General features: G+C 36.7%; 12 protein-coding genes across 12 annotated transcripts; 6 read left to right on the forward strand and 6 right to left on the reverse strand.

Moving 5' to 3' along the window:
* Positions 1-10: 10 nt before the first annotated feature.
* On the reverse strand, positions 11-2,624 carry C9374_009005 (uncharacterized protein; the record flags this gene model as incomplete). The annotated part of the gene is made up of 2 exons (XM_044699145.1): positions 11-1,244; positions 1,294-2,624. 2 exons carry the CDS (start codon positions 2,622-2,624, stop codon positions 11-13), a joined length of 2,565 nt encoding a protein of 854 aa, XP_044545182.1.
* Positions 2,625-2,737: 113 nt separating this feature from the next.
* C9374_009006 (uncharacterized protein) lies at positions 2,738-5,044 on the reverse strand (the record flags this gene model as incomplete). The annotated part of the gene is made up of 2 exons (XM_044699146.1): positions 2,738-4,263; positions 4,309-5,044. 2 exons carry the CDS (start codon positions 5,042-5,044, stop codon positions 2,738-2,740), a joined length of 2,262 nt encoding a protein of 753 aa, XP_044545183.1.
* A 1,112-nt stretch (positions 5,045-6,156) lies between these two features.
* On the reverse strand, positions 6,157-7,047 carry C9374_009007 (uncharacterized protein; the record flags this gene model as incomplete). The annotated part of the gene is made up of 1 exon (XM_044699147.1): positions 6,157-7,047. One exon carries the CDS (start codon positions 7,045-7,047, stop codon positions 6,157-6,159), a length of 891 nt encoding a protein of 296 aa, XP_044545184.1.
* Positions 7,048-7,956: 909 nt separating this feature from the next.
* On the reverse strand, positions 7,957-9,194 carry C9374_009008 (uncharacterized protein; the record flags this gene model as incomplete). The annotated part of the gene is made up of 2 exons (XM_044699148.1): positions 7,957-8,730; positions 8,889-9,194. The coding sequence occupies 2 exons, from the start codon at positions 9,192-9,194 to the stop codon at positions 7,957-7,959; spliced, it is 1,080 nt and encodes a 359-aa protein (XP_044545185.1).
* Positions 9,195-10,055: 861 nt separating this feature from the next.
* C9374_009009 (uncharacterized protein) lies at positions 10,056-13,226 on the reverse strand (the record flags this gene model as incomplete). Its single annotated transcript, XM_044699149.1, has 1 exon — positions 10,056-13,226. One exon carries the CDS (start codon positions 13,224-13,226, stop codon positions 10,056-10,058), a length of 3,171 nt encoding a protein of 1,056 aa, XP_044545186.1.
* Positions 13,227-13,532: 306 nt separating this feature from the next.
* C9374_009010 (uncharacterized protein) lies at positions 13,533-14,215 on the forward strand (the record flags this gene model as incomplete). The annotated part of the gene is made up of 2 exons (XM_044699151.1): positions 13,533-13,741; positions 13,804-14,215. The coding sequence occupies 2 exons, from the start codon at positions 13,533-13,535 to the stop codon at positions 14,213-14,215; spliced, it is 621 nt and encodes a 206-aa protein (XP_044545187.1).
* A 291-nt stretch (positions 14,216-14,506) lies between these two features.
* C9374_009011 (uncharacterized protein) lies at positions 14,507-16,456 on the forward strand (the record flags this gene model as incomplete). Its single annotated transcript, XM_044699152.1, has 1 exon — positions 14,507-16,456. The coding sequence occupies one exon, from the start codon at positions 14,507-14,509 to the stop codon at positions 16,454-16,456; it is 1,950 nt and encodes a 649-aa protein (XP_044545188.1).
* A 691-nt stretch (positions 16,457-17,147) lies between these two features.
* Positions 17,148-18,903, reverse strand: C9374_009012 (uncharacterized protein; the record flags this gene model as incomplete). Its single annotated transcript, XM_044699153.1, has 4 exons — positions 17,148-17,589; positions 17,679-17,858; positions 17,941-18,295; positions 18,786-18,903. The coding sequence occupies 4 exons, from the start codon at positions 18,901-18,903 to the stop codon at positions 17,148-17,150; spliced, it is 1,095 nt and encodes a 364-aa protein (XP_044545189.1).
* Positions 18,904-19,562: 659 nt separating this feature from the next.
* C9374_009013 (uncharacterized protein) lies at positions 19,563-20,597 on the forward strand (the record flags this gene model as incomplete). The annotated part of the gene is made up of 1 exon (XM_044699154.1): positions 19,563-20,597. The coding sequence occupies one exon, from the start codon at positions 19,563-19,565 to the stop codon at positions 20,595-20,597; it is 1,035 nt and encodes a 344-aa protein (XP_044545190.1).
* Positions 20,598-21,039: 442 nt separating this feature from the next.
* Positions 21,040-21,372, forward strand: C9374_009014 (uncharacterized protein; the record flags this gene model as incomplete). The annotated part of the gene is made up of 1 exon (XM_044699155.1): positions 21,040-21,372. One exon carries the CDS (start codon positions 21,040-21,042, stop codon positions 21,370-21,372), a length of 333 nt encoding a protein of 110 aa, XP_044545191.1.
* A 530-nt stretch (positions 21,373-21,902) lies between these two features.
* On the forward strand, positions 21,903-23,063 carry C9374_009015 (uncharacterized protein; the record flags this gene model as incomplete). The annotated part of the gene is made up of 1 exon (XM_044699156.1): positions 21,903-23,063. The coding sequence occupies one exon, from the start codon at positions 21,903-21,905 to the stop codon at positions 23,061-23,063; it is 1,161 nt and encodes a 386-aa protein (XP_044545192.1).
* A 321-nt stretch (positions 23,064-23,384) lies between these two features.
* C9374_009016 (uncharacterized protein) lies at positions 23,385-24,617 on the forward strand (the record flags this gene model as incomplete). Its single annotated transcript, XM_044699157.1, has 1 exon — positions 23,385-24,617. The coding sequence occupies one exon, from the start codon at positions 23,385-23,387 to the stop codon at positions 24,615-24,617; it is 1,233 nt and encodes a 410-aa protein (XP_044545193.1).
* Between the last annotated feature and the right edge of the window lie 76 nt (positions 24,618-24,693).

A 24,693-nucleotide genomic window follows, 5' to 3' on the forward strand; every position in this document is an offset into this window, starting at 1 on the left:
AGAACGTTTATTAATGACGTGATTTATGGCCCTTTTTCAAATCATCCACAAACTGACGACCAATGTTATGTGTTGATTCCATTGCAATATGTGTGGCGCTTCTTTCCATGTAATCCTTCGATTCGACATTACCAAGCTTGGCTAGCTCGCCAAACACAAACGAGTGACAGTCAAATAGGCACAAATGAAGAGGAGTCTGCAAATGGCAGTTAACATGGTTAACAAGACCCGGTGCTTTCTTGATTAATGCGAACAGCACATTGTAGTCTGTTTTGCTGCTCAACAGAAGATACAAGTGCAAAATTGTGTCACCCCGTTCATTCGCTCCAATAGAGTCAAATAGTTGCTGGTCCATGTTTTCTATTATTTTAACCATCAAGTAACTGTTACAATTGTTATCAAGTAGGAGTGTCATAATTGGAACAGTAACCACAAACTCTTTGTTTGAAGGAGCTGATCGCTTGATCTTTTTCACAAGTAAGCGATAAAGTAAATCTCTCTTTCTCTTTGAAAGGTAGTACACTAAATCATTCAAAACTTCAATCTTAGACTGGTAACAACAGTTCACCACAAGTGACTCAATGTCTTGCTCATCTACATGAAAATATTTGAGAGTGGAAACGATTATGGATGGAGCATTGGTGGTAAGAATAGCCAAAGGAAGGAAATGTCTGAGTTGAGTGGAAATGTTCCAACCATAGATTGCAGCGGTCAAAATCGTGTTCGAGCGAATAACATCCATATGTTTTTGAGCATTCATTAACATTCCACTCTGATATTCTTCACCAATATAAATCAAGTATTGTAGCAATGCATGTGATTTTGGACTTGTCATCAAAAAAATTGAACTCAAATTCAATGGAGTTAACAAATGGCCAAAGATGTGCTCTGCAATAGCTTTTGCTTTTAACATGTCTTGACTTTCGTTGTAAATGAGTTGGTGGATAATTTGGCATTCGTATAGCAAGTCAGCTCCAAAAAGATCAACCAATTCTTTTACATCTTGTAGCGTCAAATCACATGCAAGAATAATTAAAACATCTAAATCATGACCATGACCAGCAACCAAATTTTGAACAAGAGTTATTTCACTTCCTTTCTTGCGCTTAACATTGACATTTGCTGTATGAAACATGTGAAATACGGGAAAGGTAGTTGTAGTAGCATCTAATTGTGCCAACGGCTCAAAACTCAATTGTTTAAGGTTAGGCAAAAGCTGAGGATTCAGTATACTGGATATAAAACTATTTAAATATTAGTCATCTGGATAGACCATCTCAATATGGAACTTACCTCGTCCAATACATTGAATTATATTCCATTGAACTATTCAAAATGCGAATGTATTCTAGTGAATCGCTTTGTAAATTTAAATTGTAATTGAAGACAACATCTGTTGTTAAGAGCATGTCTAAACTTTTCAAAATCTTGCAACTTGAAACTAAAGAGTTCAAAAGAGTGCATGAATCTACATTGTCAACATAAATGGATATTCTTTCAATGGTGTGATTTTCAAATGTTTCAATGTTAGGATATCCATAATTGTAGTCCAGAACTTCTTTGTGCTCACATAATGCCTCTGAATAAAGGTTTTTTTCTTCTGTTATGTCCTTAAGAGGGAAGGTATGCAGTCCAGTTTCAGAGAAGGAGGTTGTATCATTTACTCCATTTGTGTGATTGGAACGATTTTGTTGATATCTTTCAAGCAATTCCTGTTCCAAATTTTCTTGATCTATTCTCGTGAAAATGTTCTCCACTGACTTCCCTTTTACTTCTTCGCAGACAGATCCCACATTCCCATTCACTGATTGCGATCTCCAATTACTATGCGTATTCATGTGCTGAAATGAGTTATATGTCGCACCTGGGTAAAAACCACTATCCCAAATATTCGTAACGTTTGAGGAATTCCCATCGTTTGATTCATAAAGATAGATTAGATCAATAGGTCGATTGTTGATGATATGGTCTTGTTGAGAATGCTGCAATTGCAACAATTGTATCAACTTGGGCCAATGTTGCTTCTTTAAAGGTCTACAGATGCGTAGATGCTTCAGGGTAAGTAGTCTTCTAACCATTCTTCGATTCATTTCCTTATTAATTGATCTCAATTTATGGTATGTGACAATCGGCTCATCAATTTTAAATTCAAGGTCGATGAATGAGTCTTTTACATTGCCATCACAAGGAGGATCAAATGTACTTCTTCTGGAATATGTAGGTAAAAAGCTCAAAATCTCATACTTGAGATCAAGGCTCAGCTTTTTCAAATCATGAATCAACACGGCTTGTGAGTTCCGAGTCAATATATCATTCAAAGAAGAAGGCATTCTCTTCTTTTTTAGGTCCATGTAAATCCAATATTTTACTAAATCATCCACTGGGCCATATTTTGTGTTGATATATTCCACCAAAAGTTGTTCATCGTTGTGGCCTTCCATCATGATTGACGATGAAAATTTCTCCTTCAGTTTCACCACGTTCTTGAGTCTCTCCGCAAGCTCTTCCATATCCAAATCATGATCCATGGATAGTACTGTGTCCATACCTTGCTGACCTCTGGTCTTCAATCCCTTTCTCGGTGCTTTGCCTCCGATGGATTTTCTGCAGGCTTGCCGAATCATTTTTTTTCTGGAAAATTCAATTGACACTTGTTTTGATCTACATCAAACACTTAGCAACAAGTTGGAACGCACTTTGGGGACTTCTTTGAATTCATTATTATGGATACTCTTCCTCAACACTTTTGTTTAAACTGCATTCGACACAACTCAATCATACTCTTGCAAGGCAAGTCAGATTCGTTGTTGATGGTATATTCTTCAAAGCCAAACAATGCTTTTTCAAAATTACCTGAGAAGTATTCTTTGCAAGCAGCATTGTAACCAGTCCACTCTTCATTCTTTTGTTTGTGCGCAAGTTCATATAGCCACTCATCGTCACAAACTTGTAAAGGAGGGCCAACCTCATGAACGTGTCGAGCTCCGACAAATTTAGTGGCTGACGTGTCGTCTTCCAAAAAGTCCACAAATCCTACAAATCTAATGTGATACAAAGAATGACATGTTTTGGCAATATTTTCATCACACACAATTCGAACGTTCATTTGAGAAGCGAACGTTGTCAATCGGGTGAGATTGGCTTGGATGGGTCCTAATATCTTAAATGACCTCACATCCGCTGTTCCAATATTACCACAAAGACTTTGATGTACATGTACAGCAAGTTTGAAATCAATACGCGAGGTAGCCAATTCTGAAAATTGAGACTTGGAACTATTTTTCCATTTTGAATTTTGCAATTCCCTTAATTTGTTGTTCAAATCTACACAGGTCTTGAGAGCTCTTTCTTCGTGCTTTGATTGATCCTTTGATGCATTAAATGCAATAGTCACACACTCGTCGTCAGTATGTTCCATCAAGCTGCTTGTTGACTTTGTTGAAAATTGAATCTTCTCAAAAGCGTCTTTCAACAATTCCACAATGTCAATAGGTGACATCTCATTCATAATGTGACTCAATCCTTGAATTTTAACTTGGATCATGGAAACTTTCTTCTTTTCAAGATAGAGAGAAAATCTAGATGCCAAGTCAACCTTGTTATGTTTTGAACTAGTTCTTAAGGCGCTACTAGCGTTACTGGTAGAGGTATGAGAGGGTGATTTTGGCTCTTCATCATTCGGTTCTGCATCTTCTTCCAATTGCACATAATCACCGTCGTCGCCATTATTACCTTCTATTTGGAGAAGCACATGAGCAGGAATGAAGCTCTTGTACATTTCTTGAATTCGTTGAAGCTCAACAATTTTATGCCAGGGTGACGCAATGGATTTAGAGAAAATGAGGGCAAAAATGATTGATATCAACGAAACAGAAAAGGCACTAACAATGTAGCCAATCATGACGCTAATAGATCTCTGAAACAGCTGTGATGCGTAATCAAGTGATAAATCACTAATATACATCTCCACAAGTCTCATGTTGTTAATATGCTGTGTCATGTTACCAAACCAATCAGATCCAGAATATTGAGTCAAATTGTTAGTATTTGTGACGATATATGCCTCCATTTCTAGAGATGTTGCAAATTCGTTAGTACTCAGTACAGTTTTGTTGAATGTATCCCAAATATGAAACACATCTTTGAGATGTAAATAGTGTTGAAGCAGTGTGGTTTTCGCCTGGTTTTGGACAAAGAGAAGAAAGTTATCTAATGGCATTTGGTGAGAAGCGAGTGCAGCACTTCCGATCGCTCGTTTTTGACCTGTGAAAATATAACTTGTGATTCAACATTGCTCTGAACACTTACCTGTAAACTCCTTCATTGAAGACAATGTATTGAAAGCAGACTGAATGGTAATAAAAGTCGACTCTGAGCTCAAACTCGATACAACAGTAACTGTATCAATCATGGCCAAATTCCAGTTGGAATAGAAGTTAATAGCTTCAATTGGTTGACGGAACTGCAACTTCAAAATCTTCTCCCTTAAAGAGCTGAGAGATTGGATAAACGTATCCACTGTTTCAAAACTTTTAAGCACTTGTATATACAATGGAGATGAGGTTTTGAGCTCTTTGATTAATCTTTCACGTTCAGAACTGAATTGAAGTAAAGCCTGATCTGTATTGCTTCTTCGTTCCAATACAAGGCTCCAATAATCAGTACCGTTGGAACCTAAATACAATGACGAGGCTGCTCTTTCAATCTGGCTGCTATGAACCAAATTGGCCATCAATGTAGTCAACGTGGAGACATTTGTGATGACAAGAGAAGCTTGCAGGTCTAGCACAGAGTTATACACCAAAATACAAGCAAATACAATGAGAGAGAGGAAGGCAAATATGACAATAAGGAACAATTTCAACGAGATGGGAAGCTTTTCAAGTCGGTCATTGATGGGATTTGGTTTAGTTTTGCTCTTTCGTTTAGTGGAGGACAATGAGGCATTGGTTTGCTGCTGAGACTTGTGTTTGTTCTTAAAGGATGGTTTGCTGCTGTTGGTTGTGGCAGACAGTGTATGGTGTTCTGGGTGAATTTTCGTCATTTTCTTGTAGTTGTTCCGTTTCCAATGATGGGTGGGCGATTGGCGAATATAACAATAAGGAGGACTAATGATGGGTGATTCCAAGGACAAAATAAGGCGAGATTTGTCAACTTTTTATCCTTGCAAAAGTCGATAGGCGCCAATCGCTTTGATTTCTCCTGAAAAACGATTTCAAAGATAATGGTCAGTATTCCGTTTAGAGACGGATAAATGTGGTTTTTTGTTGGAGATGTCTTATTGCTCAAGTATGTTAGTGTTTGAACTTTATAAATAAGCATGTTGATGGACTCTCTCTGCACAAACTTGTCAAGAGAGAGCTGTCACAAAACATCTCACACAAAAAACTTGCTGTTGTTCCGATGTTGCTGTGTATTAATTCACTTTTAATCGTGTAAAACAATAAGAAAGCCTTTTGGTTTAATAATTAATTAATAAAACGAGATAGATTCAATAGAATTATCTACAATGCTTTCAATCATTCACTGTTGTTCGTTGTTGGTTGTTTTTGTGGTGATAATTGTTAGTTGAGCCAACAGAAACATCAAAAAAATACAACCACTGCCCTGTGTGAAGTTATTTGTTCTTTTTAGCAGAGGTATAGTTCTCTTTTACGTTTGTTCGTAGTATTCTGATGGCAATAATAATTATCATTCCAACGTTAATCAAACACTTACCGTAGAAGGTGTATTCATTGAAAATTCAAAACAATTTTGTTGGAATTGGCTTTGCGCTCCGATTCGGTTTTGTTGTGGGTTCCTTGGATATGGTTCTACACGATTGTGAGTTGATGACAAACGGGATAGGCTTGTGGCAATACGATTGATGTTACAACTCTTTGATGAATGTTGTGCATTTTCCGAAATTTCATGGCTTGAGTGTAATGTTGTTCTCGGATTACTGCCCATTAGCTGAGATGATTGATTTTCTATTGACTGAGAGAGAGTTTGTAGTGTCGTTTCACTGCTGAATGTACACTCTAGAAGTTGCATTGAATATGATGCACATTCTGTAATTCCACTGAATGGATGTAATATTCCAGGGCTGACAAATTGTTGACAATTACTTTCTTCGAATGGATAGTAAGATTTTTTAACTGTTTGTGGTTGGAGCAGCTATGGTGACACTTGACCCAATAGTAATTGAGATGAGAATTGATTTCTTGTTGGTTGAGAGTACAATTGAGTTATTGAATTCTCACCTTGTCTTGTCATTCCAGTATTGAATTGTTTGAGTGTGTTGGATCTTGAATTATTTACAATTCTTTTCGAGGTTGTAATATTGTCAAAGGACTGACATGGAATTGCAATTAGTTGTGTTATGTCCGAGCTACATCCTTGTCCCATTATTGTGGTATAAGGTGGATTAGATAGAGAATATTGTGATGATGGTCTTGAACTATCAATTCTCTCCGATATTACTGATTCTCCATTTCTAATTATTTGTTGAGATGATTGATCCTCTACTTGTTGAGAGAATGATCGAGTTATTGGGTTGACATTCTGTGTTCCAATATTGTACACTGATGTTTGTGTAAGAGAGTCTTTTGGTTGTTGATTATCTAGTCTTTGATTTTGTGTGAAGTGAGCAATTTTTGATGGAGGATTAATTCTGGCCATTGGATTTGTTGTCGAATTATTGATATTATTACCATATTCTGGCACCCATGTCAAAGTAGTACCTGTTGGGAGGTAGTGTTGGTTATTCCTTTCAACTGTTGCATTTATGAATTGAACCTCCCCAAACACAGGTCGTACTATATTTTTCGATCCTTGTGGAGCTTTAGATTTTACAGCTGTTTTTCTCTGAGGATTTTGAGTGTCAATATTTAGATTTGCATTCTTAGAGTACAATTTGCTCTTCTTATAGTAAGTGCAAATATGTGCATCCTTAACACATCCATTACGAACACAACATGATACACACATATGAATAACACATGAAGCAGCTTTCATATTGGAACAGCCATCATTGGAACAAGATTTTGAGGAAGAATCTTGTTCCATTCGAGAGCACCATGGTGTAACATTATTCAGGTAAATTTCAGGCTTGGCAGAGAATTTAAATAGAGTTCATCCTCTCTAATTACAACTATATCAGAGATGGATTTTTCTCCAAGGAACTTTGTTGTTGGAAATACCTGATATAGCTCTTTCAATTTAGCTTCAAAGCTCTTCTTATGAATATCAGATGATACTATTAACTCTTTTGGTATGAAAATATTTTTCAGTTCAAAAGTTTCCAGTCACTCTGAAATTTTGGAATTATTGTTACTTTTTACAAATTGTGGAAGCAATAATCCAAGCTGAGATTGACCATTTCGTTTGATAGTAACATGACGATCAGCCTCATCTTTTCTATGACACCCTTTTTGGTATTGCTTTTTCAATGGTGCGAAAAACCCTTCAAATTTATCAGTTCCGGAAAGAGTTAGCCTACGTTTTTCTAATTGCTTTGTAAGATGATACATTAATTCATGCAAATATAGAGTGTGCATTTCAGGCCCAAACCTTTCAACACATAACATGCCTAACAAAAAGGTGCATATATGAAATGCAATTTGGTAATCAGTTTTCTTTTTTGAAGGTATTCTCTGATATTACAGATATTGCTGTTATTATTTGCAGCATTGTCAACATCCATAACAGATTACCAATTGATTGTTTTACAACTCTATTATTGGAATTGTCTTCCACAGCTGGAACCTTTGAGGTAATTCCACTACTGATTAAGTGTGAAAAACGGTGCTCATAGGTTACATTAACATGACCATCTAAAATACTTAGTTTGTTCATATCAAATGGATGAGAATTGGAGATATCATTCCCACAAGAAGTATCTTGAGACAAATTTTGTCCATAATCTTTAGGCAACATTTTTCCAAACAAATCACATCCATGCAGCAACAGGAACTTCTAATCACTATGTGATATCATACCCAAAGAAACATTATGACCCAGAATTTTTTTAGCATTATTAACGAAAATGTCAAGCTTGAACCCTTTTTCATCTGAAAGTTTTTGTTTGAGCCTATCAAAAATTCCTGGAATGACATGACTTGCATCAGAGCATATTTCTACATCCTTCAAAGCTAGATCTTCCAAAGTGATATTTTTTCTATTATAATGCAACAATATGTGTACAAAACAAGCATGCTCACAAATTGTATCACATTTTTGTTGTTGATTATTTGTGCAAGAGCATTTCTTGAAATTAGTGACAAGATTGTTTGACCCATCAATGTTGAACCAACATTCAGCTATTGGAGTAGCAACATGCAATATGTTGTGGTTATCTATTTGAGTATTAATTGTAACTTGGGAGAGTTCTTCATACAAACACAAGGCTCTTTGATATTTGGTGACAGATGACTGAGCAATGCAATGGGACCTGGTATGTTGATTGAAATATTTGTGAAACAACCCAACATCCACTTTTTGCCTTTCAGAGAAGTATGCTAAAACACAACCTGAAACTCTCTTCAACCCCAATTTTTGCTGATTTTGTTCTTTTCTTCCCAACTGTGCTCGATCCAATACTTCTTGAAATGTTATTTGAGTAAGTCTATCAGGATTGTAACATGCTAATTCAACACTGTCAAAATTTTCATCACATTGATTGCAACGTTTATGCCCTCCAATAGAGTTGCCAATTGTTGCTTGTTTAGCTTTGTTATCAGCACAAAAGAACTGGCGTCAATTAGTTTTTTCAAAAATAATTGGAGTATATATTTCAGTACTACAACCCTAATATCAAAATAACGATAGATCACTTCATTTGCATCAATTGTGCAAGATATAATTTCACTGATGAATGTTTTCCCAAAACTTGTAGCAAGATCATTCACCATCACAATCTTTTCACACTCTATTTGAAGATCATTATTTCTTTTAGTAATTCTTAGGTTGACTAATTTGTCATACGAATCAGCAGTCACCTTAGTGCCTGCTAGAAACACAGGTGCAACATTTGCAAAATGATTTACCATTTTGTCAAGGCCTTCTCGCACTCCACGTTTAAAGCTGTCATGATCCCTAGCTTCTATTTCCTTCTTAATTGGACCATATTTCATCAATATTGCTACAAATACTTTCACTGATGATTTTTCAGTTGCAATATACAAATACAGGACATCTAAACAATGGTGAAGCATTTTATCCCTCTCTGTAGTATTATTGCCACCAAGCCAATCATTTTTCTTCCATTGTACAATTCACTTGAGTTAATCCATTATTGCTTCCAATATATAGATAATCATCGCCTTTAGCATCAGCTTTATCATTAGAAAATTGGAACTCTTTCCTGCCCTTGCCTTTGATGTTCTTGTCACTACATTTATGACTTCTAATTGAATTCACATCAATAATTTCGCCACAGCCACAGAGAAACTGATATCCACCTTGGCACCCTTGTTCTCTACAACTTTTTGAATTAACTAGTTCATGACAACAATCACAAACAAACGGCAAGTCCATATCAACAACAAATTCGGATTGTGACAATGCACCAATTTTTTAATTCAGTTGTATGGAAGTGTGGTTCTTCATTGTATTCAAGATGTGTTGTATGAACCTGCATTGATTTTGTTGTGTGCTTCTGAATTATATTAGTTTGTTGAAAATACATACAGAGACACACCACAAGAAATCAACACATATTTAGATGGAAGTCAAAACACATCAGACAAATATATTTTTCGTTAATTATTTTGCAAAAACACTAACAGACTTGAGTGGCGTTGAAATGGGCAATCTCTACTATTGCAAGATCATGGAGCTTGTTTTTGAAGTTCTTAAAAATTTTCAGCCGATTTTACGAACTTCAAAAACAAGCTCCATGATCTTGCAATAGTAGAGATTGCATTTAGGGGAATGTGGAGTTGACAAAGCCATGCATGGAAACCTAGATGAATCTCTACTGAAAATCTGATGACATGGAACGTGCTGATACGATTGTTAAAATATCTGTTCTAACAGTATTGTTTATCTGCACCTTAAATAGGTGATACAGCTTCTTACATGTTATCTTCTTCAAGCCACATATAATTCTTTTCCTTTTCTTTTTCCATGAGCTGTATCATTTCAGCACTACTAATTCTTGAATTATTGTCACCATAAGCTCCACTCTTTCTGTACATTTCCAAATCGATTAAATAACACTGAAGAACTGTGTCAATAACTGTCTGGAAAATAGTAATAAACAAGGAGCTCACGAATAAACTTAATGAAAATACAAAGATAAGCAATAAAAAGCTACGATTAACGTCCAGCCATTCTTTTCCTCCAAATACCATCTCAAAAAGACCATACTGGCCCTGTTCGTTGTATGCAGAGGAGAGTTTTCCAACAATTTGGCTTAATTCTCCAATAGATGCGTCTTGAGAATGAATAACTGTATAGGCCACACATACACTGATCACTGCGATTACCATTTTCATGCAAAACATGATCCAATCTGTAATCCATTCCAATACAGCAATCACAGTAATATTTTTCCTCATTAATTTGGTTGCACTCAAACTTGAATGGAAGAATGATGTACCGAAAATAGCACAATGAATTAAGGCATTTCTAGCAAAGAACTCCATAAATTTTTCAAGCATGCGAAGCAAGGAAAAGAGAATTCGCTGAACAAATCGTGTGAGAAAATTGTTTCTCACGTAATTAATGATCCTCAATACTGCGAATTGATTTTGAACTTGATCAGAGATTGAAGCTTTCTCCTGTTGATACCCCATGACAGATAGAGTGGTCTTAATTACTAGAATTAAATATTTCACCAACCCAACAAATAATGACGCAAGAGCCACGCTTCCAGCATTGTAAAACATAACGAATAAACTGGCTTGGGATACAGGTAGTTTTAAGCACATGAGTGTTTTTTCAAAATTATCCAGAACAGCCGATGACTCGCCTCTACGTGCTCGTGTTATGGTTCCTGAAACATTTCCAAATTTAAAATAAAATTGAGATGTCACTCTTGCTACAACAATGGTGACAAAACTCAAAAGGAATTGAGAAACCCAAAAAAATCCAAACACAAAGTATGCAAACCAGCCTTTCAGTAGGTGTGACTGAAGCGTGAGAATAAAGGTTGTTGGATTAGATAGAGATTGAATTTTCTCTGAAACAGTGGCTCCATCATTTGCAGTAACCACAGTCTTGGTCAATTTCGAAGCCAAGGATGATGCGTCAACAATACCAGCGCTTGTTAACTCATTAGTAAACAAGAGTGCTACAACAAAGAACCACCAAACGCAAAATACCAGTCCAATAATGAATATCACAATGGGGAATAGGGAGAACATTTGTGGTACTGTAGTGATAATCATAGCGCTCTCACTGATGATTGAAACTGCTCTAGACAGAGTTTTTCTCCAATTTGTCCAAAATAAAAACGTAAATAATAGGTTCGTTAATAAAAGTAATACTCCAGTGGCAATATAGAGGCTTTTCTCCCACGATAGGTCAGAAAGATATGAAACAAGCTGTTCTGTCTTGGAACCAGAAGTTGATTGGAAGTGTAGATCAGAAGCACCTTCCACCAAAAGTGTGATTGAAAGTGAAAACCATCCAATCATTAATAGGCCTACCGTTCCATAAATTAAAGGTTTCGCTAAAACTCGTAACAGCACAACACATATAAAGGATATACCAGCAGTGATTGCAATGGCTATAAGGACAATTTTCCAACTGTTATAAAGTGTCATGATACTTTGTACCATAAATTTTTCTAAAAAAGAAGGCACCAATCCAGACACTTGCTTGATATCAATAGTTTTTTCAATCGTTGATAGAGTTGGTAAATTTTCAAGATATGGCGAGATAGTATTACTGAAATATGATACTGGAGAGAGCGAAGAAATGTGTTGCATTAAACTAGCTATTGTCTCTTTTTGCTGGGCATATAATTGTTGAATGTCAGCTGGTGTTGTGTCAGCTGGTACCTTATTCGTTTTCAACAATGGAATGCAACGTCCCATTAGAGATAAATGTTCTCGTTCTGTAGTCACCTCAAAAAACTTGGCTTCTGGTTTTCCGTCATTTGAAAAGAAATATCTTTTCGATGCACATATTTCTTTCTTGACAAATACAACCTTTTCTGTTGTTGTATTACCTGCTTGGACTTGTTGTGTCACCTTTTCTACAGTTGTTTGCCTAAGAGAAGGAGGACATTGATCAGAAATGAGGGAAGCGCTTTCTGATGATTGTCCTGAAAATTCGTCTTGGATTTCGGTAGGTTCATTATTGTTGTTCTTGTGATATCTCACGTTATTGAGAGTGGTCACTCCACTCGGACAGCTCTCAACACAAACACCCCCAAATTTAATCCAATTTTCGAATAATTCTGTGCTTGCATTAAATGAGTGAAAATTGGCACTTTCGAGAGAAGAGAACAGCTCCTTCTCGTTGACAACCCACAAATATCTTCTAGAAGATAAGTCTTCTTTCCAATAATCTCTGTTTATCAATGAATCTGCAAACAGTGTTGCTCTATTTTCAATTTCTAATGACTCAACCGAGTGATCTTGAGAAGAATAATCAACTCCACACACTCGCCCAAGAAAATCTGTAGGATAGAAAAGTCTTGTCATTTCTCGCCATGATGGCGCAAAGTAGCTGCCCAAGCCATTGATATTGTTTGGGGTGTCTTGTTGGGTAATAATATCAAATATGCTTGCTTTGTATCCAGCTGTAGAATCTCTTTTCATCTCACCATCTGAACCGTTGGTTAAAGAATTGATATATTCACGTCGCTTTGCAACCGCTTGAAAAGCAATAATGATCATGCCCAAGCAAAAAGCAATAAATAAGAGAAGAAACAGGAAATCTCTACACGGTCTATGCTGATGAAATTCATAGATGTATTGCTTTGTTAGAGTAACTCGTTCTCCACCAGAAGATGAAGTTTTTTTGCTTCCTCCGATCAATGATTCTTCATCGGAGTCAGAATCAAAGTCATGTTGGTGTGGTTTGGTATTTTTGTTGTTATTATTCTTATTATTATTAATTGGTGGTTTTGATGCTGGTAACGATGATGGCTTGCCTTGGTTGTTCAACAAAGAAGGTGGTTTAGACTCAACCAATTCAATGATTCCTTCTCGGATGTTGGGATATATTCCTGACGATGGTGGTTGAGCACTGTTGCTGTTGCTGGACGGCGCTGATGGTGTTGGTTTGGTCATTATTATATAGGTTACTATTTACAAATTTACAATTGGTTTTACAAATCGAACAATTTTTTTTAGAATTGAAAACGAAGGAGTCTTCTTGACGAGGGAGGTGATGAGTTGCAAATGGCCTTAATTATGTTAAGGCAAACCCTCTATCGTTGTAGGTGTTGAATCCTGAAACTCTCTCTGTCAAATGTCAATGATTCAAGTTCCAATTTCAAGAAAAATGAACAAAGAACTCGTTCCACCAACCTAGGGTTTAAAGTCACAAGATGCTTTACTGAAAACAAAACAAAAGTAACAACCATCATTCAAAGAATGCAAGAATACGCAGACACAAAATCACTGAAGCTTGTTTGTATTGGAGACGGAGGCATTGGCAAGACCATGATGTTAATTTCCTTTGCCTTTGGTAAGGTAGCCGACGACAGCTACGTTCCCACAGTGTTTGACAACTACAGTGCACATGTAAAGTATGGAAACGAAACGGTGCTATTGAATTTATGGGACACTGCTGGTCAAGAAGAGTAAGTATGAAAATCGAGTTGATGTTCCAAATTAAATTACCTTGTCAATGACGAAAAATTAGTTACGATCGAATTCGACCTCTCTCGTACCCTGAAACTGATGTGTTCATCCTCGCATACAGCGTTGTAAACCCAGATTCCTATCACAACGTTCGAGTGAAATGGTTTAGAGAATTGAAACATCACTGTCCTAACTCACCATTCATTTTGGTTGGAACCAAAACTGATTTAAGAGACAATGTCGAATTTCTTCAAATTCTCAAATCTCGAGATTTGATGCCACTTACCTATAACCAAGGAGTCGAGCTTGCTCAGGAGTTACAAGCAGAAGATTATCGAGAATGTAGTGCTGCTACAAGAGGAGGTATTCATGATGTTTTCATAAGAGCCATAAAGGCTTATTTTGATCATGAAGAGAAACAAAAGAACAGCAAACCACAACATAGGAAGTCCAAACAATGCATGGTATTGTAAAGAAAAAAATCATTTGAGGTTTAGTATCCTGTAATATCCATGAATGATCTGCTCCATTAGTTAATTGAAAGGGCTCATTATTTGCCGTGATCTATTAGTTATTTGTTCCTATGTAAATTTCTCAAAAGCTTGTCTGTAACTGCACATGACGATAAAAAATGTTGAATGCCCTTGTAAACAAAAATCTGTTTTTTGAACTTGTTATGAACTCCATCTCGAATTTTCACTGAATCAATCCTCCTTGAAGTTGAACTGCATGCAGTTTCATTCATCATACTCAACAAACAAAAAATGCCTTGTTTTAGTGGTTATGAGGGCTGGCGATCAGTTCGCAGAAGAAGCAGCAACATAATGACCTTAGAAACCAATCTTCGGGAATGGCTTTTTAGAAAATTCATTAAAAATCAGAAAGAAAGTCCTGCAAAAAAAGATTGTCAAGTAGAGCCTCCTTCCGATGATGAATTCATCATGTTGATGGGAATTGGTTCGGATGATTCATCACCTCAGTTTGAAAAATTATATATTACTTTTAGGAGAAATTCTTTGATGTGGGATACAGATTTTTTGAAAAACGATTTAACCAAGTGGTTGAACGACGGTATTTCTCCAAGCACTGTTGACGAATGCATGGGTGAAATTGAGCTAGATCAATCGCTTGTTGGCCGTAGACGAAGAGTTGTACTTGGAAATGTGAAAAGGTTATTTAACAAAATGACAAGAAACGAAAGCAGAATGAAAAGATCAGTGAGAATGAATGAAAACAATGACGATATAGAAAAAGGATATTGTAATGATCGGGGTGAAAAATCTCAATTGTTTGAAAATTTTGTTAGAAATCATGTGATTGCAAGTGTTTTTGAATATGTTGACACACAGTCGTTGATACAAAACTGTTCAAACGTATGTCCTGAATGGCATCAACTAATTCTTTACGACGAGAGCGCTTCACATCAAATTTTTGCCACAAGGATTGTGAATGTTCTCAAGAGAGTTGCTCGTCAAAGTGATAGCTCAAATTTAATATCTCTCTTTCAATTAGAGAATATCAACCAAAATCTTTCTCATTTTAAGGATTTGTACAGCAATATGAGATGGATAGACATTTATCTTCTTTGTGGAATGTTTCATTTTGAAATGTACCAAGATTATTTTATTACTAAATTCGACTCATTACTTAGCGGTCATGATAACGATAGTGACAATGAAGAGTGGTTCAACAGCATTTTTCAGTTTAATCCATTTCAACAATTAACTCTTCCAAAAGAGCATGTGCTGTCAAGAAGTCTAAGTCGCCATAGCAACAAGCTAGTATTTGTTCACAAGAGTGACAATGCAGCTAAAAACACTTTATACAACATAATTGAAGCACACCCTATGTTTACGGGTGTATGTAAATTGGACTCGTCCAAGAGAGGAATTATTTCATTAATGGAGGCTGTGATTACTCAGCCGTGTGTCACTCCTCTTTCACAATATCACAACTTTAGTATTGATTTTGATGAAGGTTTGAAATTATATTTACACTTTTTGAAGGATGTTGCCAATCTATTTCAACCATTCTCGCTTTTAAAAGCTGACAAGCAAGATATTGCGCCAGTCCGAATTCTTGCCAAATGTTTGATCAAAATGCAAGAAAAAGCAAGATATTTTGCATTTGAAATTTTAGAAAAGAACCTCTTACACCCAACTGTCATGTTCGTTGGAGATGATGTCTTGATTGGGTTGCACCTCTTGTTACTCGACAACTTTTACAAGACGGGTCAAAATTTGAATAATCTTCCTCACATACATTTTACAAAGCTGCTCTTGCAAAGAAAACGGACATTGCAGAATACCCATCAAGTTGCCATGTTTCCACCACAACTTCAGGAAGATTTCTTGCAATTCGCCCTTTCTCAAACCAAAAATCCAGAAAATACTACAATTACAAGTCCTCCTTTTCCAAGAGCATACTCTGCTGTGGAATTTATTACGGAACACATTATTGAGCTGAGTAAGATGTGTCCCATCGAAGACATTTCTAACACAAAGGACAGCTTTTCTAGATGGGTGGATGAACAACTCATTTCCTATCTCCAGCTCATCAAATCCACTAATCCAAGAGTAGTACCTTCAAAGAGTCAAGATTTACTGTTTCATTTCCACATGCTTCATCCTCACCATTTCGTTCAAGATTGCCAAAGACTCACACAAAATATTCTCTCTCACCACTTTAATTTCAGCAAGGAAAATAGAAAGTAATATAGTATATTGTTGGGTGTCAGAAATATGATCGCGGAGCAACAAACAGTATCATCTCCGAACACTACACCTCAAAAACGTGTTTCGGGTGGTCATGTGAATTGGCGGCTTGGACGCAGTCACGTGTTTCAGTGTTCGAATCGAGCGTGCGCCATCTCGCCCGTGATTGGAATGGCAGTAAGAGCATCTTCCTCATGAATCAACACCAATTGGTGGAGGAGCAAGAGCCGCAAAAGAAACACGAACGAGAAGATTCGATGAGTCGGAGCGTGACGACATGGAAACGTACGTGTGTAGGGTAGGCAAGGAATTTTATAAACTTTCGTTCACTACCCTCCATAGCCCCAAGTTGAGGGAGTTAGTCATTCAACGTCAACAATTTGGATATCAATTACGAGGCAGTTACACAAACACGAGAACAAAATTGGCCTGCCTTACTACATTGTTCCCTTGAGAACAGCCCTGTCAACAAGGGCGAGAATTATGGAAAATCAATGAATTTACACGCGTCACCCAGTGCGTGATTGCTTAACAAGTTTCGAATTTATTGTTTTTGTGTGAAATAAATTATTGTGTGTGTATTATAACATACATGGAAAGTGGATGGAGAATTTTACACGTGCTGTAGGGCAAAGGTGAAAGTGAGGAAGTTTGTTAAATAGTGTAGTCGACTACGAGTATAATATGCACATTACATCATGTTCAATTGTTTCATGTGGTCAATCAGGATAGTATTTTTCACATCGTCAAGAACTTTCTTCATGTTCCCTGTATCTGTGGCGCAGGTGACATGATTGTACACTTGCCTTCCTTGTTTGGAAGTGGCGCTCTTAGCAGCACCAGACCGACTCATAAATTGGTTGATGATAAATTGTCTTGCTTTCTCAACATCTCGGCCTCCTGTATATTCACTGAAGCAAGCGCTCAAATCTTTCACTTTGATTTTCTCTTCAAACAAGTCATTCTTGTTGAAAAAGATAATAATTGGAGTTGTTTTAAAATAACGAGAGGTACAAATTTCAGAAAATAAGGTCAAAGATTCTTGCATTCTATTCATTTCCTTATCCTCAAATAATTGTTGATCATATTCGCTAAGAGCAGTAACGAAAACGATACAGGTCACCTCGTCAAAGCTGTATGATGTAACATTATATCATTTGGATGTAGAAACGTGTCACAATTATTCCTAAGCACAAATCGTGCGTCCAACATTAATACTTACACGTGAATCCACTTTCTTCTTTCGTTACGTTGACCACCTACGTCAATCATCTTGAATTTATATCCGTCGATTGTGAAATCAGCCTCCACAATACCGACGGTTTTAACTCTGGAACGAAGGACGTCTTGTTGTGTTGGTTGATAGTTTGGGCTTGTCAATCGTTCAATATCATTCAAGTAACTGTTGAAAAATGATACAATTTTGTTCGCAATATTTGCATAAAGGTTGATCATTAGCCAACAGCCATATTGGAAATACTTACTATGCTGCTGAGTCATTCAATTGGAATTCACTTCGTCTGCTATATGCCTGCTGAATACCAGCGTCTGACCACAGCATTTTAATATCTTTTCCAACCTCTGGTGAGATTATACTTGCTGCATTAAGAATAATTTGTTGTTCAGGAATTCGTGTGAACTTTTCTGCACGCTCAATATTTGAAGAATTTGCAAATTGAACTGGTGGATTCAGAGTTGTCATGGCTTCAATCAATACTCTAATGGATTGTAATGTATTGCCATAAATAACATCCTTGAATCTGAGGCATTCTTCAGGAGTGTAACCTTTGTGGTGAATAATTTTCATTTGTTTGAAGATGGTTGACTTCCCAGACTCTCCTACATTGTGTGAAACGAAAGAAGTGAACATTCAAAGAGAGAGTTGTGTTGAAGTGTCAAACGAGGTCAGAGAGTATACATAGGTCCGTTAGATGTCGTGTGAGACAAGGAGTAACGGAAGAGAGAACATTGTGTGATGGTCATCAGTCAGATGTGAGAAGTGTGTCGAAAGTGTTGTCCAATCATCCATCAAATTGGTGTTAAAGGTGGAGGCGATCATCATATCCACAACAATGTTAACATGATGATCATCATCATCGTCATAAAACAAAGTTAAGTCGTGATGGACAATATATCATCATCGTGAGAGAGCAGTAGTAGTAAACAACACCAAGAGGCAAAGACCCAAAAATATAAATTTGAATAATTATAAATTTGAATAAATCCATATCGAGAACAACGTGATGATGATGGCATCAATAAATATCAAGTTTTGACCATTCAAAAGAAGGATGAATTTCAAAAAGAACTCCTGAGGTCTTCCACTTACCTGCTCCCAACAACAACAATTTAATTTCTGATTTTTGCTTCTCATGATCTTTGGCCAACTGTTTGTTGATATTTTGATTGGCAGATTGTTCTGGTGTTGATTCTTTGAAACAAGGCATGATGATGATGATGAATGTGTGAGCCTGATGTTAACGAGTTCCCTATTTGATGATGAAGCCGAAGACTACAATAAATATATTTGAATATTCAATCCTTGATATTCAAAGCCTAGTGATGTTATCCAAAAGTGATATACTTGGTGTGTTGATGAAATTGAGAAATACAGACACTACTCGTTCTCTGTCCCTACTACAATTTTAATTGAAAGCAGTGCAAACAAATGGGAGGGTCAACCGACTTGTGTTTTTTTAAAAAGAAGGATGATGCTTGTCCGATGTCTCTTGCCAATTTTCAAAAACCTCTTCAACTCGTTGCAAGGAGTTTTTCTTCTTGCCTGAACATTTGGAGGAAGTAAACATTGTGTGTGAGATTCGACGAAATAATATAATTAATCAAGTCTGGAAGCTGTGGCTGTGCACCCAAATAAATTTCCAAACTTCCGTAGATTCATTTGTTGGGATGCAAATTTGTTTCTTGAATAAGGAAGACAATGTGTTCTTCAAGTATTGGTATATGGAGGTAATAGTATCCATTCAACAGTGGCTGCACTATTCCTCACACAACAATAAATAATAAATTGAAACGAAAAAGACCTATCACATCAATCAAGTGACACTCACAAAAATCTGATGAAAACCAAATCCTTTAAAAAAAAATTATGAGCAGTCAAGACAAGCTTCAAACCTACTCCAACGAATTGGAAAGTGTGGAAGGAAGAATTGATGAGAGCATTACAACGCTCCGCAGACTCAACATTACAAGTCAATCCGATCCTAATTTTATTCAAAAACAAATTGAAACTCAATCACAAAGTATCGAAGAACAATTAGAAAAAGCAAAAAAACTCTACAACAAAATTAATAATTTAACCAAGAATGATCCGACCATTGAAAACGCTGTGAATGAAACAAAAAAGAAGCATAAAGAAATTTTATCGAAATTGAGATCTCAGTTTAAACAAGCAAAAAGTTTTATTGAAACCAAAGCCAAAGGTCTCACTGAAAATCTTCCAAACAAGTCCAATAGTAGTAGTAGTAGTAGTACTAGTGGTAGCAACAATGCTATGGATACATCAGCACCATCCACTCAAACATCATTCAAAGAATCGACCAAGGAGGGAGTGATGGGATTTTTCGGTTTTGGTGGAAATAAGAATAGTACTAACAACTCGGAAACCAAACAATTGTTGGACAATGATGAAGAGGATGTGGTTGAAGTGAAGGTCAATGAAACGGAATATTACAAGGGAAATGCAAATCTCACAAAAGAACAACGTCAAAAACATGATGATATTGAGAGAGAACTTTTTGCAGAAGTATTCTCGACACAGAAGGATTGTCTCGACATTATCGATCGATTAAACAAGAAGGCCGAAGAGACCATTGCAATTGCAACAGACAGTGCAGAGTTATTGAAACAACAACGTGAACAGTTACATAGAATTGATGAAGAAATGGATGCATTAGGAAGTAATATTAAACGAGCTCAAAAAGAAGTGACATCGTTCATGAGGAGAATTCACACAGATAAGTGTTGTGCCGTAATGTGCTTGTTGGTTGCATTGGCAATTTTGGGAGGTTGTATATTCGCCATTGTCATGAAATTTATTCCAATTAACATCAACAATGGAGGTGGAAACAATAACAACCATCAACGTAATTCGACCTCCATGGGGCAAAAGAAGCAATTGTAAAGCCATATAACTAGTTGACGACTATAATCTTGCGCTTGAAAATGAGTGACTCTTTCCTTTGATTGCTTGAATGTCCAATTTCCATCAATGTATGTCCTATCACAAATGTTTTCATAAAATTCTGTTCCAATATTCTCAATAAGTTTCAAGAAAATATATATGCATTTCAACCAAGAAATATTCAACACAGATGGCTCAAAGACAAGAATATTCATGATCTGTATTCAAATTCATCTAAAATCCTTAACAGAGCAAACGTAAATTTAGCCATTTTCTTTTTGTGGCCACTTTTAAAAAGGTTAATTTTTCACTCTTGATCAACAACTCCAAAGCCATTGTCATCTTCAAAGAAAAACTCAACAGAATTGCTTTCTATCCTCATTGAAACCCTTCGATTCGATAGCAACAACAAAAGAAACGTGTAATAGAATATCATACCATCATGACTCCAGAAGATTCTTTATCAAGATCCAAAGCATTCTTCTATGCCTTTCTGAGTGGATCCATCCTCACTTGTCTCTCCACTCTATGCCTTCTCATCTTTGGAATTGTAACCATCGCCAACACGACTCGTTCTGCTGTAATTTACAACAATGGAGCAGCCATGATTGTTTTCGCATGTGGTTCGTTCCTTGTTTGGTTGGGTATGATGGGAGGTTTAGTAGCCACGGCCTTCTTGATTCGAAGATATAGTGAGCGTACTACAGCTAGAACCACTATGAAGCCAACCATCTATGGAGGACAAGAACCACACATTGCTACCACTCTTCCTTAATGTGTTGGGTGTTGTGATTCTTTTATATATAATTACCAATTGGAATTTATATTACATAACCAATAAAATTAAAATACCACTAGTATATCTTCTTCTATGATAAAATGACCCTTCGATTTGCGCTCGAACCTTCCCTCTGTTCCAAGCCTTTGCTGATGGTTGGGATAGCCGTTGTCTTTAAAAGGCTCAATCAACAATTTATAAAAATTTTAAATCAAAAAAAAATTTTGAGTGTGAAATCACCGAAGAGGTAGGTAACGGACCAAGTTCGAAAACAGCATCAACCTCTCATCATCATCCATGTCATCTCACTATCGCACTCTATGGAGTGTAAATTTCTAATAATATTGATTATAAATCCATTTTGTATATTTGGAATATTGAAATACACATCTCCGTCATTTGTTATCCAAAATTTCTTTGGAATTGACAACCACACTTGCTGTGGTTACCACTACAACATGACCAAATGAAATGATGGCTCAACACCCTCCGAATCACAACAATAGTTTTTATACTAAAACCTTCAAATGTCCCAATACAAGATGAGAACGGGATGTGCCATTGTGCTCCTCCTTCTTGCTTTTACCACATTGATCTCGTATTCCTTGGCTGAAACACTTCAATCAGGAGTTATTTGTATTAGTAATGATGCTTCTTGGTGGCACGCCACTCTTCGTACAGGTAGACCAGATCTTCATGTTGACCTCTATTTGAAACTACAAGGCTACAGTGATGTTTCTCACAATTTTGTTGGTGGTATTCAATTTAAAGTGATTGAAAAGACAGGACCTCCCTTTGGAGTGCAAACATCTATTGTCGGTGTGGAATTACACGGAGGATATACTGTTGATGAAGAAGTGGGTAACATGACTATTTCATCTCTTGCTTGTACTACATTGGTGAATAGCAACTCCGGAATGGATAATGCTGCCATTTGTAACAAGTTCAGCAATTTATTTGCTGCTCACAATTTGTTATTTACTGCAATTGGAGATTGTGATGGAGTTTCTCTCAACGGATTTAGTTCTTCTTTTTATAAGAAGGCTATTTCATTTATGACATCATCTGATCCAGCAACAAGTTGTGATTTCCGTGGATCTAGTGCTGGTAAAGTTGATAACTGGTGGTATACCAGCAATAAGAGAATCTATGACTCGAAGTATTCAGTGAGAGAAGATATTTTCTTCAAAGTTGAAAGTGATAATAAGAAGTTTACCATGTCACAAGTTGCATATTTGAAGGAGGGTGGTGTTGTTGATTGTAATGTGAACACACTCATTGCAACATTCAAAGGAAACTTCTATTTCAATCCACAACTTTCTGTTATTGTCGCAAATCACACAGAATGTCAAGTAATCCAAGGTTCAGATTATCCTGGATGCAATTTGTGCTCAAATGGTCACAATTTCTTCATGAATGGTCCAGTCCATTGGCTCTCCAATTCCACTTGCTCAAATTGGATTTATGAAAGCGGTGCTCCAGATAGCGGTGTTGATGTTTTGGACTTTTCTTTCAAAGTCACTACTCTTCAACCACCTACTTCTGAGTCTGAAATTACCATGCTCATTATTGCTATTGCAATTATTGCCTGTATTCTCGTCATTTCAGTTCCTTTCTTTTTCATTGTTGTCAGAGATTGCAGAAGATACAGAGAAGAAAAACTCAGAGGAGGCGCCCAACAAATTTGAGAGGTTTTGCAAACTGTTTTGAGAATATTCAGACACAAGAACATCTAGATTGTTTTAGATGCCCTACACAATAAATTCTAAGTTTATCGAACCGTGTTGTTTTGTGTAATTCAAAAATGTATTTTCAACTGTTGTCCCATTAACACTTTTCTTTGCCCGCCAAATTTTTTACAAACAATTCTTCAAAAAAAAGAGCTTTTTGATTCCTTCAGCCTTCTTTGTGGTTGTTGCGAACACTGTCCCTTAACGCTGACATTTTGTTTTAATATTGTTTGCCGGAGTGATTTGAGAGAAAAAATTAATCTATAATCATCAAGAATAATGAGCAATCAAAAGGAAAGCAATACCGGATCTACGTCGGGATCGGCCCCTGCCAAGTTTCAATTCGATGATCTGATTCAAATGCTCAAAAAGAGTTTCTTAGAAGAAACTAAAGAACTACGAGATGAAGTGATGGAGTGGAAAGTGAAATGTAAAGAGTTGGAAAAGCAAAATAGTATCTTGGACTATAGAGTTAAGGGCTCAAATAACAAAATTGTTGAATTAGAAAAGAAAGTTGAAGAGTTAGAGGAGCAGAAAAACGCATCTCTTCGGAAGTATTATGACCTGAAAAAAGAGTATGAAGACCTCACTCAATTTAAAGCTTCTATCACCAGTATGGTTAGTCCAACCAAAGAAAAACCAAAAGCTCCGATACTTTCAAGCTCTTCAACATATACCTCCTCTATAGCAAGCGTAGCCACAAATCTAACAAGCAAATTCTCTTCTCCAGAAGTGAGAAAAACAGGTAGCACTGGAGTAGGTGATTTCTCAAGTTTAAGCAGTGACAGTGTTTTAGAGACACCTCATCACCAGAAAGACAATGTTCCAGTTCTCACAACTTCACAGCAGAGAAGCAGATACGGCTCGGATTCACCAATAGTTATCCATTCAAAGAGCCCAACCTCTTACCATCGAGATCAACCCTACCGAAGCAGGAGTGCAACGCTATCTTCACAACGAAAGAGGTCGTCCATCCTCAAAGATTCGAGTTCTTTTTCAAGAGAAAAGAATGTTAAATTCTCTCCAAATACGAAAGGAAGTGACGACTTGATGTCAAATAATTCTTCTTTTGTAGCTCCTCCAACACCTCACTCTTCTTTTGGCGTGCAATATTCAAAACGAGCGGACACGACGAAATCATCTGAGACGACCTCGTCTAACACAGAGAATTCAAGGAGTAACAGTGAGCGGTTAACATCCACTCCGTCAAGAAGATTTGCTTCTGACTCAGGTGATTTAAAATTGGACAACTCGACACGAAGACAGAATTCGCTTGACATTGACATGCTCAACGAAGATACTGAAGACGGAGGAGCTCAAGAACTTTATTTGAAAGTTAAAAAAGCACTAACTCCAGAAGAGTTTAAAGCATTCAGCTCGAACATTAGAAAGTTAAATATGGGAGAGCAATCTATAACAACCACGCTAGTTAATCTAAGAGAGGTGATTGGAGAGGACAGGCAACATTTATATGCACAACTGAAACGTGCCATCTCCTCTGGAGAAATGTAATTTTAAGCAACCACTCAATCATAAATCTAGGAATCACGTCATTTTAAATGTCGTTGCACTTGTCGATTTGACTGTT

This window comes from Naegleria lovaniensis (assembly GCF_003324165.1).
Source record: "Naegleria lovaniensis strain ATCC 30569 chromosome Unknown tig035, whole genome shotgun sequence".
In the NCBI taxonomy this organism is placed as follows: domain Eukaryota; phylum Heterolobosea; class Eutetramitea; order Acrasida; family Naegleriidae; genus Naegleria; species Naegleria lovaniensis.